The following is a 16,996-nucleotide window of genomic DNA, read 5'->3' as shown; positions in this document are numbered from 1 at the left end:
GAGCTGTAGCCGCTGGCCTACACCAGAGCCACAGCAACACAGGATCCGAGCCACATCTGTGACCTACACCACAGCTTACGGCAGCAATGGATCCTTAACCCACTGAGTGAGACCAGGATGGAACCCACGTCCTCATGGATGCTAGTCAGGTTTGCTAACCACTGAGCCACGGCGGGAACTCCAAGAGGAGAGGTTTATTAATTTCAGATGCTGTAATTATATATATAAGAAGTCCAGAAAAATCAATGGAAAGACTCTTAGAATAAAATAATTCAATGAAACAGCTAAATATGATTAAGTATTCAAATGACATGGTATTCCACTCTACCATCATAAGTGGGCAGAATATATGGAGGTATTTTTAAAATTTACAATAGCATGTGTTTCTAAAAAGAAATGTGAATGATATGAATAAGGCAATAAAAAGTAGCTGAAGTAGGAAAAGGTGACTTGGTAGGTGGAATGACATTCTGTATCTCCAGCTAGAAAAAGTATCATGTAGGTATTGATGTTCTCCAAATTATGTTAAAACTTTGATTCCATTTTTAAAATAAATAATTCATTTTTGCTTTTTAGGGTCACACATGTACAGCATATGGAAGTTCCCAGGCTAGGGTTTGAATTGGAGCTCTAGCTGCTGGCCTACGCCATAGCCATAGCAACTTGGGATCTGAGGTGCATCTGCAATCTACACCACAGCTCACAGCAATGCCAGATCCTTAACCCACTGAGCAAGGCCAGGTATTGAACCCACACCCTCATGGATACTAGTCAGATTTGTTACTGCTGAGCCACAACAGAAACTCCTGATCCCATTTTAATCAGATAGAAATAGGAGGTTTTGAAACATGACTCAAGGATTCTACAGTGCACCTGAAAGAATAAACAGGGAAATAGATAAATGAATACTAGGGGGGTAAAAATGAAGTGGGTATAACTCAAACAGACTTAATCTAAGAAAACTAAAATAATTAACACAGAGAGACACCTGACATAGACACAAGCAAATCAGGTATTGGAATAGAGTGGGGAGACCAAAATTAAACTCTATTACAGATGAGGATTTCATATACATAAAGGAGCACTGATAAGTTATGGGCTGGGGACAAGGGCTGGTGAACAAGTGGATCAAGTGCTATCTCAAGGGCAACACTGGGAGGAAGTGCCTGCCAGGGGCCCATAGAGGCCAGAACATTAGAGGACATAGTAGGCAACGGACCTGGACCTGATGGCTGTACCCTGCTGGGAGAGAAAACCTGGTCACAGAGTTTAATAACAAATTACCTCCACCGATGGTACTGAAGAGTGTGGGCATTTATTTTCCAAACATTGCAATCACCTGGGAAGCCTTAACACCGCTCGGTGCCTAAACTGCACCCAGACTCAAGTATTTAGGAATTTGAGGGAGAAGGGATCCAGATGTCAGTGTCTTCTAAAACTTCCCAGGTGTTTCCAAGGAGCACTTCTGGCTGAGGACCACTGGTGAAGGGGAAAGAACGTGGTCAGCTCTGTCTCTCACTAAGCTGGAGACAGAACCACTAGCGTGCATGAGCAGCAGGAGAGATGACTGTATAGTTGTATGCATCGTGGCACCATGGTGAATGCCAGTTCTTTCTCTCTTCCCAGTGACACCAACAGGATGCATCATGGATGCTCAAGAGAAAGCCTGGGGCTGGAGAAGTCCAGGTGTCCCTGATACAAAACCCCACCCCCCTGCATCTGAGGCTTCTCCTCTCTCTCCTCCCCTTCTTTCTTCCCCCTGCTGCCCTGCCCCGTCTCCAGGCTGAGCTCTGAGAAGGGCCTGTGTTCAGGAGGCAGTATGGGGCATGCACAGAGCTGGTTCTGGTAAGGCAGGTGGGAGAAGTTGGCGTCTTCCTCTCTCTTTCTCCCCTCATGGTCCTCAGGTACCAAGAGCTACCAGGAACACGGCCACCGGATGCTGCTTATCTGGCTGCATGGCGTGATCATGGCTGGTGAAAACTCCAGCAAAGCACTATTCGAGGGCCTCGTGGCCATTGGCAGGAGGGACCTGGCTGGTAAGAGTATCCCCTGCCCGGGGCCTGCTGACAGCAGTGCAGCGCCCCAGGGTTAGAGCTGCATGGCCCGGCTGGAAGGTTGCAGGGCCCTCCAAGGCTGCTCACCACAGTGCTATGGCGCTGGCTCTGAAACTTCCAGATTGCTGGTCCTAGCCCTGCCTTTTCCTGGAACCCAGGCAGAGCCTTGAGCAACCCAGTGTATCCTGGCCCCAGTCTCCCCATCTGTGCAATGAGGGTGGCCAAGGTGATGCCAATGACCTTCACAGTCCCCAACCACTGAAGCTGCAATCTCTTTCTCTTCAGCTTTCTGTACTGCTCTGAGTTTTTGTTTGTTTTTCTCCAGTTTGGAATAAGATGGGAATAGCCTGCTGAGGTCCCCCCCACCCCCACAAATATTAAGACTTATGGGCCAGAACTGGCATAAGATGAGTTGTACCAGTCACATCTGGTCACATAAAATTTCTGAGGCTGGAGTTCCCATTGTGGCGCAGCGGAAAAACGAATCCAACTAGAAATCATGAAGTTGTGGGCTCAATCCCTGGCCTTGCTCAGTGGGTTAAGGATCTGGTGTTGCCGTGAGCCATGATGTAAGTCACAGATGCAATTTGGATCTGACGTTGCTGTGGCTGTGGTGTAGGCTGGCAGCTACAGCTCTGATTCAACCCCTAGCCTGGGAACTTCCATGTGCCGTGGGTGCCGCCCTAAAAAGACCGGAAAAAAAAAAAAAAAAAAGACAAAAAGACAAAAAATTTCTGAGGCTGTCACAGCCTATTTGAGTCTGTCAATCCCCAAAATTTTGGGGGGAAATTTGGGATTCAGGGCACCATGTGGAAACACCCAGCAAGTGGAATAACAGATTTTAGTACTGATCCCGCATTAAAAACAAAATTAGCTCGTGATGAAAAGGACTTTAAACTCTGCAACGTACATCAGCAAGGTGCATTACAGGACAACCACAGGACAGGATTCTAGGCCATCCATGGTAATGAAGGTACATCCGTCACTTGGCAACAAGGAAAAATGTTGATAGCATGCTATTGAGGGGAGGGGCAAAAGGAAAGTCCTCTGTGTGTTGGGTCTCCTCCAGCTGCCACACACAAGGTGGGAAAATGGGCATTTCAGAGGGGAGGGATTAGAGATGACTTTGTTCTCTTTCCAACATGTTCTTAAATATTGGTGTTGTATCTTTTAAAGCAAAGGTTGGCAGGCCATTAAAGCATCAAACCAGCACTGTGAGGTAGCTCTGAGGTGACCTGGGGCAATAGGATGCTTCTCTCTTGCAGAAAGCATCAGGAAGAAAGCCAGCGATGACCTGAGCGCCCCAAGGAGGTGCACAGCCATGTAACTGGAGGGGCTGGATCTTCGGGAGCCACATGGGACCTCAGAGTAGGGGCCACTGAACAAAGGAGGATCACCATTTAAGGGCTTTAAAAAAAAAAATCACTGCAAACAGACCTCCATCTGCCTCCACTGAAGTTAAGAGTCATGCAGGACCATCAGGTGAATCTTTGAAATCTTTTTCACAAGGATTGGCTCAGCGGTCTGTCTCAGGTTTGGCTGGTAATTTCTTCCCAGGTATGATCCTTTGCAGCTGTCAGCGCACTTTCATCTCCAGCATCTCATTGGAGCCTCACGGCAGTCCCCTGAGGAGCTGGGCTCAGCGTGGATAAGCAGCTAATCAGGTGGTGAGGTCAGGGGTCAAACTCAGTATTCCTATCTTCCCAATCTGATGAAGGGCTCCATCCGTCATTTACAGAAGGGACCACCCTTAATTTAGTCCCTGGCTCTTATGAATGCTGTCCTTACTCCATAGCTGTTTCTATTCACAGCTTGTTGGTGCGCTTCAACGGTTCCAAGAGGCAAGCACTCTCATTTTTTCCCTTTTTTAAAAAACATATTTTTTTAAGATTAAAACTTTTAATTTTGAGATCATTTCAGACTTAACAAAAAAGTTGCAGAAATAGTACAGAGAGGAGTTCCCGTCATGGCGCAGCGGTTAACGAATCCGACTAGGAACCATGAGGTTTCGGGTTCGGTCCCTGCCCTTGCTCAGTGGGTTAACGATCCGGCGTTGCTGTGAGCTGTGGTGGGTAGGTCAAAGATGCAGCTGGGATCCCGCGTTGCTGTGGCTCTGGCATAGGCTGGGGGCTACAGCTTCGATTCAACCCCTAGCCTGGCAACCTCCATATGCTGTGGGTGCGGCCCAAAGAAATAGCAAAAAGACAAAATAAATAAATAAAAGAAATAGTACAGAGAATTTCTGAATATTCTTCCCTCAGCTTCCCCATGTATTAACAAAACTTGCATAACCAGGAAATTAACACTGATAGGATACTATTAACTCATTTTCATACCTTATTCAAATTTTGTCATTTGAGCCTTTCATGTCCTTTTTCTGGACCAATATCTGGTCCAGGATCACACCTTGCATTTGGTCGTCATGCTTCCCATTTTTAGCCCCACACAAAGGATAACCTGTCTGGACCACCTTTCTGTGACATGAAGGGAGTGTTGCAGATCCGTGGATCTGTGGTTACCGAGGATGGTTGCTGCTAGCCATCTGTGGCTACTGGACATTTAACATGTGGCTAGTGGAATGAAGAACTGAGTTTGTAATTTGAAATTTAAATAGCCTATTAGGTGCCCAGAAAGCACAAGCGATTGCATGGCTCAGCCACACTAGGAGGAGAGTGTCCTTCTAGGGAAATGTGACTCTGGAAGCTTTACAGGTTCACATGTGAAGAAAATCTGAGCAGGACAGCTTGGAAGTTCTGCTTGAAAGCTGTTTCTGTCTAACGTGAGCTCTCCTGCGTGTGGCACAGTTGGATGTAGTCAGTTTAGGAACCCATGTCTTAGGAAAACTTCCCGCAAAGTTACTCACTGGACCTGAGTTCTGGGAAGGAGATGGAACAAAAACTGTTAGAGCTGAAAGAAGCTCCAGCTATCACACGCAGCTGGTGAGAGTTCATAACAGTACGATTCTCTGAAAGGCAATTTGGCATTAGCTACCCCATCTAGGAATTTATCCTCCAGATAAACCCTCAAACATTATACTAACATGGGCGCACATGAGCATAAGGGAAATGATGCTGTGAGAAGGGTTTATGAAAGCTGTACTATCTGCTCGGTTTTTTCAAACTGTTTTTAAAAAGTATACGTAAAAAAACTGTAACTAAAACTTATGAAAAGAAAGAAAAAGAGGCTTTGAAACCAGCCCCATTGGGTTGATGATCTGAGAGGTATGTATGTCTTGCCTGAGGCCTCACAGTTTGTGGGATTCTGCCCACAGCACAGCCTCCTGCCCTGAGGCACCCATCCTCTGCTGCGCTGTGTAGAGACAGAGAACCCTCCCCTTCCATCTGTGGCTTCTGAGAAAGGTATTTCATACCGCATGGGACCTAGATCACTTACCTGGATGAACTTTGTTTTTTGAGACCAAAAAAAAAGCAAGCTCTTTAAAAAAAAATTTTTTTTAATTGAAGTGTAGTTGATTTCCAACGCTGCGTTAATTTCTGCTGTGCAGCAAATAAGTTCAGTTATACATATATATTCTTTTCCATTTCTTTTCCATTATGTTTATTACAAGCTATTGAATATAGTACCCAGTAGGACCTTGTTGTTTGCAAGTTCTTAAATAAAGCTGAAATATCTCTCTTAAATTCAATACTTATTTCATTTGCTTGGAAAATCAGTAGCAAAATTTCAAATAACCTGTTGTGAAATTTTTTTTTTTTTTATATACAATGATCTGGTATCTTGGTGGTGGGTTTTTTTTTTTACATTTTAAAATTCAAGTTGATTTAGATAGTTGATTTACAATGTTGTGATAGTTTCTGCTATACAGAAAAGTGACCCAGTCACATTCCTTTCCTTATGTTATTTTCCATCATGGTCTATCCCAAGAGGCTGGATAGAGTTTCCTGTGCTGTACAGTAGGACCTCATTGCTTATCCATTCTAAATGTAATAGTTTGCATCTACTAACCCCGAACTCCCAGTCCATCCCCCTCCCTCCCCCCTCCTCCCTTGGCAGCCACAAGTCTGTTCTTTATGTCTTTAAGTCTGTTTCTGTTTTGTAGATAGGTTCATTTGTGCCATATTTTAGATTCCACATATAAGTGGAATCATGTGGTATTTGTCTTTCTCTTTCTGCCTGACTTCACTTAGTATGAGAGTCTCTATCTGCCTCTATGTTGCTTCAAATGGCATTATTTCACTTTTTATGGCCGATAGTATTCCATTGTATATATATACCACATCTTCTTAATCCATTTCTCTGTCAGTGGACACTAAGTAGTTTCCGTGTCTTGGCTATTGTGAATATTGGTGCATGTATCTTTCTGAATTGCAGTTTTGTCTGGATATATGCCTAGGAGTAGGACTGCTGGATCATAGGTAGTTCTTTTTTTTTTTTTTTTAACAGCAGATATTTTAAAATTGAAGAATTGTTGATTTACATTATTTTAGCTGTACAACAAAGTGATTCAGTTATGCATACATATAAATATATACATAATCTTCAGATTCTTGTATATTATAGTTCATTAAAAGATATTGAATATAGTTCCTGTGCTATACAGTAGAGCCTTATTTATCTATTTTATATATAGTAGTATATATCTATTAATCCCAAATTCCTAATTAATCCCTCCCCCCTTTCCCCTTTGGTAACCATAAATTTGTTTTCTATGTATGTGAGTCTATTTCTGTTTCATAAAGAAGTTCATTTGTATCATTTTTTAGATTCCATACATAGTGATATCATATGGTATTTGTCTGACTTATTTCTCTTAGTAGTATGATGATCTCCAGGTCTGCGCATGTTGCTGTAAATGGAATTATTTCATTACTTTTTATGGCTTATATATATATATATCTCATATTTTTACCCATTCTTCAGCCAATGTACATTTATGTTGCTTCCATGTCTTGGCTATTGTAAATACTGCTGCTATGAATATTGGGCTGCATGTATCTTTTTTTTTTCCCCACTTTTAAAAGTTTTATTGAAGTATAATTGATTTACAATGTTGCAGTAATTTCTGCTGTACAAGAAAGTGATTCAATTATGCATGTACATACATCTATTCTCTTTCAGATTCTTTTGACACATAGATTATCACAAAATATTTGGTAGAGTTCTCTGTGCTCTACAGCAGGTCCCCATTGGCCAGGCCAGTCATTCCATTTTTCTTGGTGTGCATATGCCAATCCCAAACCCCTTGTCCATCCCTCCTGCCACCTCTCCCCTTTGGTTACTGTAAGTTTAATTTTGAAGTCTATGAATCTGTTTCTGTTCTGCAAATATATTCATTTGTATCCTCTTTTAAGATTCCACATATAAGTGATACTAACTTCACTTAGCATGATAATCTCTAGGTCCATCCACATTGCTGCAAATGGCATTATTTCTTTTTTTTTTTTATGGCTGAGTGGTAAATGCATTGTATATATATACCACATCTTCTTATCCACTCTCTGTCAATGGACATTTAGGTTGCTTCCATGTCTTGGCTACTGTCAGTAGTGTTCCCATGAGTATAGGGGTGTGTATCTTATCAAATTATGTTTTTCTCTGGATGTATGCCATGGAGTGGGATTGCTGGATGATATGGTAGTTCTGTATTCAGTTTTCTGAGGAACCTCCATACTGTTTTCCATAGTGGCTGCACCAATTTACATTCTGACCAGCAGTGTCGAAGGGTCCTCTTTTCTCCACACCCTCTCCAGCATTTATTATTTGTAAACTTATTAATCCTCATTGTAGTTTTGATTTGCATTTCTCTAATAATTCGTGATGTTGAGCATCTTTCCATATGCCACTGGCCATCCATATGTCTTCTTTGGAGAAATGTCTATTTAGGTCTTCTGCCCATTTTTCAATTGGGTTGTTTTTCTGTTCTTGAGTTGTGTGTGTTTGTATATTTTGGAGATTAAGCCCTTGTCTGTTGCATCATTTGCAATTATTTTCTCCCACTCCATAGGTTGTGTTTTCTTTTTTTATGGTTTCCTTTGCTATGCAAAAGATTGTAAGTTCTATTAGGTCCCTCGAGTTAATTTTTGTTTTTATTTCTATTGTCTTGGGAGACTGACCTAAGAAAATGTTTGTATGGTTTGTGCTGGAGAATGTTTTACCTGTGTTCTCTTCTAGTTTTATGGTGTCTTATGTTTAAGTCTTTAAGCCATTTTGGGTTTATTTTTGTGCTTGGTTTGAGGGTGTGTTCTAGTTAAATTGATTTACATGCAGCTGTCCCGTTTTCCCAGGACCACTTGCTAAAGAGACTGTCTTTTTCTCATTTTGCCTTTTTTTGTTGACGATTAATTTACCATAGGTGTCTGGGTTTATTTCTGGGCTATTCTGTTCCATTGATCCCTATGTCTGTTTTTGTACCAGTACTACACTGTCTTGATTATTATAGCTTTGTAATATTCTCTGAAGTCTGGGAGAGTTATGCGCCCTGCTTGCTTTTTGTTCCTCAGGATTGTGTTGGCAATTCTGGGTCTTTTAGGATTCCATGTAAATTTTTGGATTATTTGTTCTAGTTCTGTGAAAAATGTCATGGCTAATTTGATAAGGATCACATTAAATCTGCAGATTGCTTTGGGTAATAGGGCCGCTTTAATAATATTATTTTCTAGTCTAGGAGCATGGGATATCGTTTTTTTTTTGAATTCTCTTTAATTTCCTCGATTAATGTTTTATAGTTCTCAGCTTGTTTTTCACCTCCTTGCTCAGGTTTATCCCAGGTATTGAATTTTTGGGGGTGTGATATTTTGTTTGTTTTTATGGCCGCACCTGTGACACATGGAGATTCCCAGGCTAGGGGTCGAATTGAAGCTATAGCTGCCAGCCTACTCCACCGTTACAGCAACGCCTGATCCAAACAGTGTCTGTGACCCACGCCACATCTCACAGCAATGCCAGATCCTTAACCTACTGAGCGAGGCCAGGAATCGAACCCACAACATCATGGTTCCGAGTCGGGAATCATTTCCACTGCACCACAATGGGAACTCCAGGGGATGTGATTTTTTTTTTTCTCAGTAACTTTCTTTCTCTTTCTATGGCCAGTCCTGTGGCATATAGCATTTCTCAGACTAGGGGTCAAATCGGAGCCTTAGCTACAGGCCTATGTCACAGCCACAGCAACACTGGATCTCAGCCTCATCTGGATCTACACCACAGCTTGTGGCAATGCTGGATACTTAACCCACTGAGCAAGGCCAGGGATCAAATCTTCATCCTCAGAGAGAAAGCATTGGGTTCCTAACCCACTGAGCCACAGTGGGAACTAAAAGATAATGTTTTTAGGGAGTTCCCCTTGCAACTCAGTGGAAACAAATCTGACTAGTATCCATGAGGACATAGGTTCAATCCCTAAGAAGACAAAAAGACAAAAAAAAAAAAAAAAGAGAAAGAAAGAGATTGTTTTTAATATTTCGTTTTCTATATTTCATTGTTAGTGTACAGAAATGCAAGTAATTTCCAGGTGTTAATATTGTATCCTGCTACTTGCTGAATGCCTTGATCAGGTCAAATAGTTTTTGTGTGGAGTCTTTAGGGTTTTCTATATACAGCATCATGTCATCTTCATAGAGTGACAGTTTTACCTCTTCTCTTCCAATTTGGATACGTTTTCTTTCTTTCTTTTTTTTTTTTTTTTTTTTTCTTTTCTTTTTTTTGGTCTGATTGCTGTGGCTAGGACTTCCAATACTATGAATAACAGTGGTGAGAGTGGGCACCCTTGTCTTGTTCCAGATTTTGCTGGGAAGGCTTTTGGCTTTTCCTCATTGAAAATTATATTGGCTGTGGGTTTGTCATAAATGGCTTTTATTATGTTAAGATATGTTCCCTCTATACCCACTTTGGGATGAGATTTTGTCATGAGTGAATGTTGGGTTTTGTCAAATGCTTTTTCTGCATCTATTGAGATGATCTTGTGGTTTTTAACTTTTCTTTTGTTAATGTGGTGTATGACATTGATTGATTTGTATATGTTGAACTATCCTTGTGAACTTGGGGTGCTTCCCACTTGGTCATGGTGTATGATCTTTTTTATATGTTGTATTTAGTTGGCTAAAATTTTGTTGTAAATTTTTACATCTATATTCATCAAAGATACTGGCCTGTGATTTTCTTTTTTGGTGGTATCTTTGTCTGGTTTTGGTATTAGGGTGATGGTGGCTTCATAGAATGTCTTTGGGATTGTTCCTTCTTCAGTCTTTTGGAAAAGTTTAAGAAGGATGGGTATTAGTTCTACTTTGGATGTTTGGTAGAAGCCATCTAGTCCTGAACTTTTGTTTGTATGGCATGTTTTTATTAGATATTAAATTTCATTTCTAGTGATCAGTCTGATCAATTGATCTATTTATTCTTGATTCAGTTTTGGCAGGCTGTAAGTCTCTATAAAGTTGTCTGTGTCTTCTAGGTTGTCAAATTTGTTGGGATATAAATTGTTCATAGCTTTCTCTCTCTTTTTGTTTGTTTGTTTTGTATTTCTGCAGTATCCGTTGAGATTATTCCTCTTTCATTTCCTATTTTGTTTATTTGAGTTTTTTCTCCCCTCTTCTTGGTGAGTCTGGCCAGAGATTTGTCAATTTTGTTTACCCTTTCAAAGAACCAGCTCTTGGTCTTACTGATTTTTTTAAAATCTCTGTTTTATTGATTTACTCTCTGATCTTTAAGATTTCCTTCCTTCTGCTGACTTTAGGTTTTGTTTGTTCTTCTTTTTCTAATTCTATTAGGTGGCAGGTTAAGTTGTTGATTCGAGATTTTTTTCCTCTTAGGAAGGCCTGTATCGCTATGAACTTCCCTGTAAGAACTGCTTTTGTGGCATCCCATAGATTTTGAATGGTTGTGTTTTCATTATCATTTGTCTTGAGCTATTTTTTTAATTTCCCTTTTGATTTTCTCATTGACTCTTTGGTTTTTTAGTAGCATGTTATTTAGTCTCCATGTAGTCAATTTTTTCTCATTTCTTTTCCTGTGGTTGATCTCTGGTTTCATGCCATTGTCTTCAGAGAAGATACTTGAAATAATTTCTATACTCTTATATTTGTTGAGATTAGATTTGTGGCCCAGTATGTGGTCAATCCTTGAGGATGTTCCATGTGTACTTGAAAAGAATGTATAGTCTACTTTTTTTGGATGTAATGTCCTGAAAATGTCAATTAAGTCTAACTTTTCTATTGTATAATTTAGCATCTCTGTTGCATTATTGATTTTCTGTCTAGAGGATCTGTCCATTTTTGTGAGTGGGATGTTAAAATCTCCTGCTATTATTATTTTCCTATCAATTTCTCCTTTTATATCTGTTAGTATTTGTTTTTATAGTATTTCATGTATCTGAATACCCCTGTATTAGGGGCATATGTATTGACAATTGTAATATCTTCTTCTTGAATGGATCCTTTCATCATTAAATAGTGTCCGTCTTCTTCTTCTTCTTCTTTTTTTTTTTTTTTTTTTGTCTTTTTGCCATTTCTAGGGCCACTCCCACGGCATATGGAGGTTCCCAGGCTAGGGGTCTAATTAGAGCTGCAGCTGCCGGCCTACACCACAGCCACAGCAAAGCCAGATCCGAGCCACGTCTGCAACCTACACCACAGCTCACAGCAACACCATATCGTTAACTCACTCAGCAAGGCCAGGGATTGAACCCGAAACCTCATGGTTCCTAGTCGGATTCGTTAACCTCTGAGCTACGACAGGAACTCCTAAATAGTGTCCTTCTTTGTCTTTCTTTACGGCCTTGGTTTTCAAGTCTACTTTGCCTGATATGAGTATTGCAACTCCTGCTTTCCTTTCTTTTCCCTTAGCATAAAACATCTTTTCCATCCCCTCACTTTCAATTTATGTGTCCTTTGCCCTAAAGTGAGTCTCTTGCAGACGGCATACTGTAGGCTCTTGTTTTTTTTTTTTTTTTATCCAGTCCGCTGCTCTGTGTCTTTTGATTGGAGTATTTAATCCATTTGATGTTTAAGGTAATTATTGATAAATATATATTTATTGCCATTTTAAACCTTGTTTTCCAGTTGATTATGCTTCTCCTTTGTTCCTTTTTTTTTTTGGTGGCATGATTTCCTTTTATTTTATGCTTGTGTCCTCTTCTTTTTAGTTTTTGTGGATGTAATGTTTGGTTTTGATTGTGGTTGCCCTGTTTTTGAGATATGACAATCTCTTCCTATATCTGCTTGCTTTAGCCTGATAGTCATATAGACTCAAACACATCCTAAAAAAAAAAAGAGTGTAGATTTTCTTACCTTCCTTCCCCACATTTTATGATTTTTGAAGTCCTTTTTTTTTTTTAACATCTTCATGTTTGTCCTTTTGCTATTCTTGTGTTTATCATTGCTTTTATAGTAGGTGTTTTTGTTTGTTTGTTTACCCTTTTATTTTTATTTATTTATTTATTTATTTATTTATTTATTTATTTTTGTCTTTTTGCTATTTCTTGGGCCGCTCCCACGGCATATGGAGGTTCCCAGGCTAGGGGTTGAATCAGAGCTGTAGCCACCGGCCTACGCCAGAGCCACAGCAATGCGGGATCTGAGCTGCATCTGCAACCTACACCACAGCTCACAGCAACACCAGATTGTTAACCCACTGAGCAAGGGCAGGGACCGAACCCGCAATCTCATGGTTCCTAGTCGGATTTGTTAACCACTGCACCATGATGGGAACTCCTGTTTACCCTTTTAGATCTATATACTGGCTTGTTTAAGTGGTTGCTTTTCAATTGTGATTTCCTACATTCTATTTCTTCTTTTTTATTTAGAGGAGCCCTTTCAGTATTTCTTTTTGAAGGAGTTTAGTATTGCTGTAGTCTTTTGGTTTTTGTTTGTGGGAGAGAATCTTTATTTTTCCTTCTATTTTAAATGATATTCTTACTGGGGAGAGTATTCTAGGCTGCAAATTTTCCCTTCTAGAGCTTGAATATACCTTGCCACTCTCTCCTGGCCTGTAGTGTTTTCTGTGGAGAAATCAGCTGATAGCTTTATGGGGGTTCCCTTATAATTAACTCTTAGTTTTTCTCTCACTGCCTTTAGAATCCTCTCTTCAGCTTTTGCTACTTTTATTATAATATGTCTTGGTGTGGGCCTGGGGGGTTCAATTTGTTTGGGGCCCTCTATGCTTCCTGTATCTGGATATCTGTTTTCTTTAGATTTGGAAAGTTTTCAGCCGTAATTTCTTCAAATATATTTTCAGTCCCCTTTTCTTTTTCTTCACCTTCTGGAATCCCTATTATGCATAGATTGGCCCACTTTATATTATCCTATAGATATCTTATATTCCCTTCATGTTTTCTTCATTTGGTTTCCTGTCTGCTCTCCTGATTGAGTGACTTCCATTATTCTATCTTCCAAGTCACTAATTTGTTCCTCTGCATTATTTATTCTGCTCTTCAGTGTCTTTAACTCAGCTTTCATCTCTGCAAATGAATTTTCTTTTTTCTTTCTTTCTTTTTTTTTTTTTTGTTCTTTTTGTCTTTTTAGGGATGCACCCATGGCATATAGAGTTTCCCAGGCTAGGGGTCCAATTGGACCTGTAGCTGCTGGCCTATGCCAGAGCCACAGCAACGTGGGATCCAAGCCACGTCTGTGACCTACATCTTGCTCACAGCAACACCGGATCCTTAACCCACTAAGTGAGGCCAGGGATTGAACCCACAAACTCATGGTTCCTAATCAGATTCGTTAACCACTGCACCACGATGGGAACTCCAGCCTCCTTATATTTTCTAGTTCCTTTCTAAAGTAACTGCATTACTGTTGATATATGTTCCTATTTCCTTCAGTATTTTCATTACTTCCTTTTTGAACTCAATGTCTGTAGAGGTCTGTTTGATAGTTTGCTCCTTCAGGGGAATTCTTCTGTTCTCTTAACTGTGAATGGTTCCTGTGCTTCTTAATTTTGCTTATATTTTTCTTACTCTCCAAAGCCGAGTCTCAGTCTCAGTCTCAGCTCCCGCCCAAGGATCTCAGGCAGTGGTGCATGGGGCTGTGGTACCAATGGTCTCTGAGGATTTCTCTCTTCTTTTCCCTCCTCAGACTGGCTACTGTGCTTTTCTCCAAGGGTTTGAGGCTCCCTTTACATCCTGATTGACCTCCTCATCAGTTAGGTGGCCTCCCAGGGTATGGATTTGTTTCCTCTTTCACAGCTTCCTCTCAGGAGTGCTAGTCCCATCCTTATTCCTTTCTCTCTCTCTTTTTCCTTTTGTTCTGCCTAGTTATGTGGAGGGTTTCTTGCTCTTTTTGGAAATCTGAGGTCTTCTGCCATCTTTTAGTAGGTGTTCTGTGTGAATCATTCTATATGTAGGTTTTTTTTAATATGTTTGTGGGAGAAGGTGAGCTCCATATCCTACTCCTCCACCATCTTGATCCCACCTCTTTTTTTAAAAAAAAAATATGATTTACAAGATCGATTTATAGGCTTGTCATAAATGGTTTGTTATTGCCTAGTCAATCAACCCGTGAACAATTTTTAAAGCATTTTTAAAATGTGTTTTTAAGAGTTCCCTTATGGCACAGAGGGTTAAGGATCTGGCATTGTCACTGCAGTGGCTTGGATTGCTGCTGTGGCACAGATTTAAACCCTGACCTGGGAACTTTCACATGCCTTGGGCACAAATTTTTTTTAAAACTTTTAAAAATGTTAAGATCAATAATTTTTATTAAATTATAGTTGGTTTACAATATTGTGTTAGCTTTATCCTCTGTCAGGGGACATCTAGGTTGCTTCCATGCCTTGGCTATTGTGAATAGTGCTACAGTGAACATAGGGGTGTGTGTCTTTTCAAATTATGGTTTTCTTTGGAGGTATGTCCTGGAGTGGGATTGTGGATCATATGATAGTTCTGTATTCAGTTTCCTGAGGAGCCTCCATACTGTTTTTCATAGTGGCTGCACCAATTTACATTCCCACCTACACTGTTGGTGTAGAAAAAGAGGGTCCTCTTTTCTCCACATCCTCTCTAGCATTTATTATTTGTACACTTATTTATCCTCATTGTAGTTTTGATTTGCATTTCTCTAATAATTAGTGACATTGAGCACCTTTCTATGTGCCACTGGCCATCCATATGTCTACTTTGGAGAAAGATCTGTTGTCCATTTTTTTATTGAGCTGCAGGAGGTGTTTATATATTTTGGAGATTAATTCCTTGTCAGTCACTTCATTTGCAGATATTTTTGCCCATTCCGTGGGTTGTCTTTTCATTTCATTTAGGGTTTCCTTTGCTGTGCAAAAACTTTTAAGTTTAATTAGGTCCCATTTTTAAATTTTTGGTTTTATCGTCATTACTCTAGGAAGTGGGTCTGAAAAGATATTGCAGTGGTTTATGTCAGAGTGTTTGGCCTATTTTTCCCTCTAAGGGTTTTATAATATATTCTTGTATTTACATCTTTAGGCCATTTTGAGCCTATTTTTTGTATGATATTGGAGAGTGTTCCAATTTCATTCTTTGCCATGTAGCTGTCCAGTTTTTCCAGCACACTTACTGAAGGGAGTGTCTTTTCTCTATTGCATATTCTTGCTTCCTTTGTCATAGATTAGTTGACTATAGGTCTGTAGGTTTAATTATGGGCTTTCTATCCTGTTCCACTGATCTATATTTCTGTTTTTGTGCCAGTACCATACTGGTTTTTTTTTGTTTTTTTGTTTTTTTTGTTTTTTTTTTTTTTGCTATTTCTTGGGCCACTCCTGCGGCATATGGAGGTTCCCAGGCTAGGGGTCTAATGGGAGCCATAGTAGCCACCAGCCTATGCCAGAGCCACAGCAATGCAGGATCCGAGCCGCGTCTGCAACCTACACCACAGCTCACGGCAACGCCAGATCGTTAACCCACTGAGCAAGGGCAGGGACCGAACCCGCAACCTCATGGTTCCTAGTTGGATTCGTTAACCACTGCGCCACGACGGGAACTCCCCATACTGTTTTGATGACTGTAGCTTTGTACTGTAGTCTAAAGTCAGGGAGGCTGATTCCTCCAGCTACATTTTTCTTACTCAGGATGGCTTTGGCTATTCTGGGTCTTTTATGCTTCCAAACAAACTTGAAAATATTTTGTTCACGTTCTGTGAAAAATGTCCTTGGTAATTTGGTAGGGATTGCATTGAATCTGTAGATTGCCTTGGGTGGTATAGTCATTTTGACAATATTGATTGTTCCAATCCATCTTTCCATCTTGATTTCTTTTCATCAGCATCTTAGAGTTTTCAGAATATAGGTCTTTTGTCTCTTTAAGTAAGTTTATTCTTAGGTATTTTATTCTTTTTGATATGATGGTAAATGGGATGGTTTCCCTAATTTCTATTTCTGATCCTTCATTGTTAAAATCTGGAAATGCAGTCAATTTTCGCACCTTATTTTTTAAGGCTGCACCCGCAGCATATGGAAGTTCCCAGGCTAGGGGTCAAATTGAAACTGTAGCTGCTGGCCTATGCCACAGCCACAGCAAAGTGGGATCTGAACCTATACCAGAGCTCACCACAAGACCAGATCCTAAGCCATGGAGTGAGGCCAGGAAGTGAACCCACATCCTCGTGGATACTAGTCAGGTTCATTACTGCTGAACCACAACAGGAATTCCTCTGTGTATTAATTTTGTATCCTGCAGTGTTGGAAATTCATTGGTGGGTTCTGACAGTTTTTGGGTATCATCTTGAGGATTTTCTAGGTATAGTGTCACTTCATCTGCAAACAGTGATAGTTTTACTTCTTCCTTTCTAATTTGGATTCCTTTTATTTCTTTTTCTTCTCTGATTGCCATGGCTAGGACTTCCAAAACTATGTTGAATAGAAGTGACAAGAGTGGACATCCTTGTCTTGTTCCTGATCTTTGGGACAATTCTTTCAGCTTTTCACCATTGAGAATGATGTTAACTGTAGTTTTGTCATATATGGGCTTTATTATGTTGAGGTAGATTACCTTTGTGCACTCTTTCTGGAGGGTTTTTATC

General features: G+C 40.3%; 1 protein-coding gene across 14 annotated transcripts in view; it reads left to right on the top strand.

Moving 5' to 3' along the window:
- The window catches only part of ANKDD1A (ankyrin repeat and death domain containing 1A), a 105,523-nt gene that overhangs the window by 39,359 nt on the left and 49,168 nt on the right, over positions 1-16,996 (top strand). For 11 of the 14 annotated variants that reach the window (XR_014809717.1, XR_014809716.1, XR_014809712.1 and 8 more), the window contains 2 exons: positions 1,905-2,036; positions 3,320-5,695. Coding sequence is in view for 8 of the 14 variants with exons in the window: in XM_084967529.1 (XP_084823655.1) it covers positions 1,905-2,036; positions 3,320-3,381 (194 nt within the window). In the remaining 6 variants the exon portion in view is untranslated. Of the gene's footprint in view, positions 1-1,904; positions 2,037-3,319; positions 5,696-16,996 lie in introns of those variants that run through there. The other 3 variants (XR_014809695.1, XR_014809715.1, XR_014809701.1) reach the window with 1 other exon arrangement.

The sequence above is a fragment of the Sus scrofa genome, chromosome 1 (genome assembly GCF_054392235.1).
Source record: "Sus scrofa isolate SSC_HxYL_T2T_F1_AM1 chromosome 1, Sscrofa_HxYL_maternal_Yorkshire_Landrace_v2.0, whole genome shotgun sequence".
Taxonomy (NCBI): Eukaryota; Metazoa; Chordata; class Mammalia; order Artiodactyla; family Suidae; genus Sus; species Sus scrofa.
Note: the sequence above shows the minus strand (reverse complement) of the source record. Positions and strands in the feature narration are given on the sequence as shown.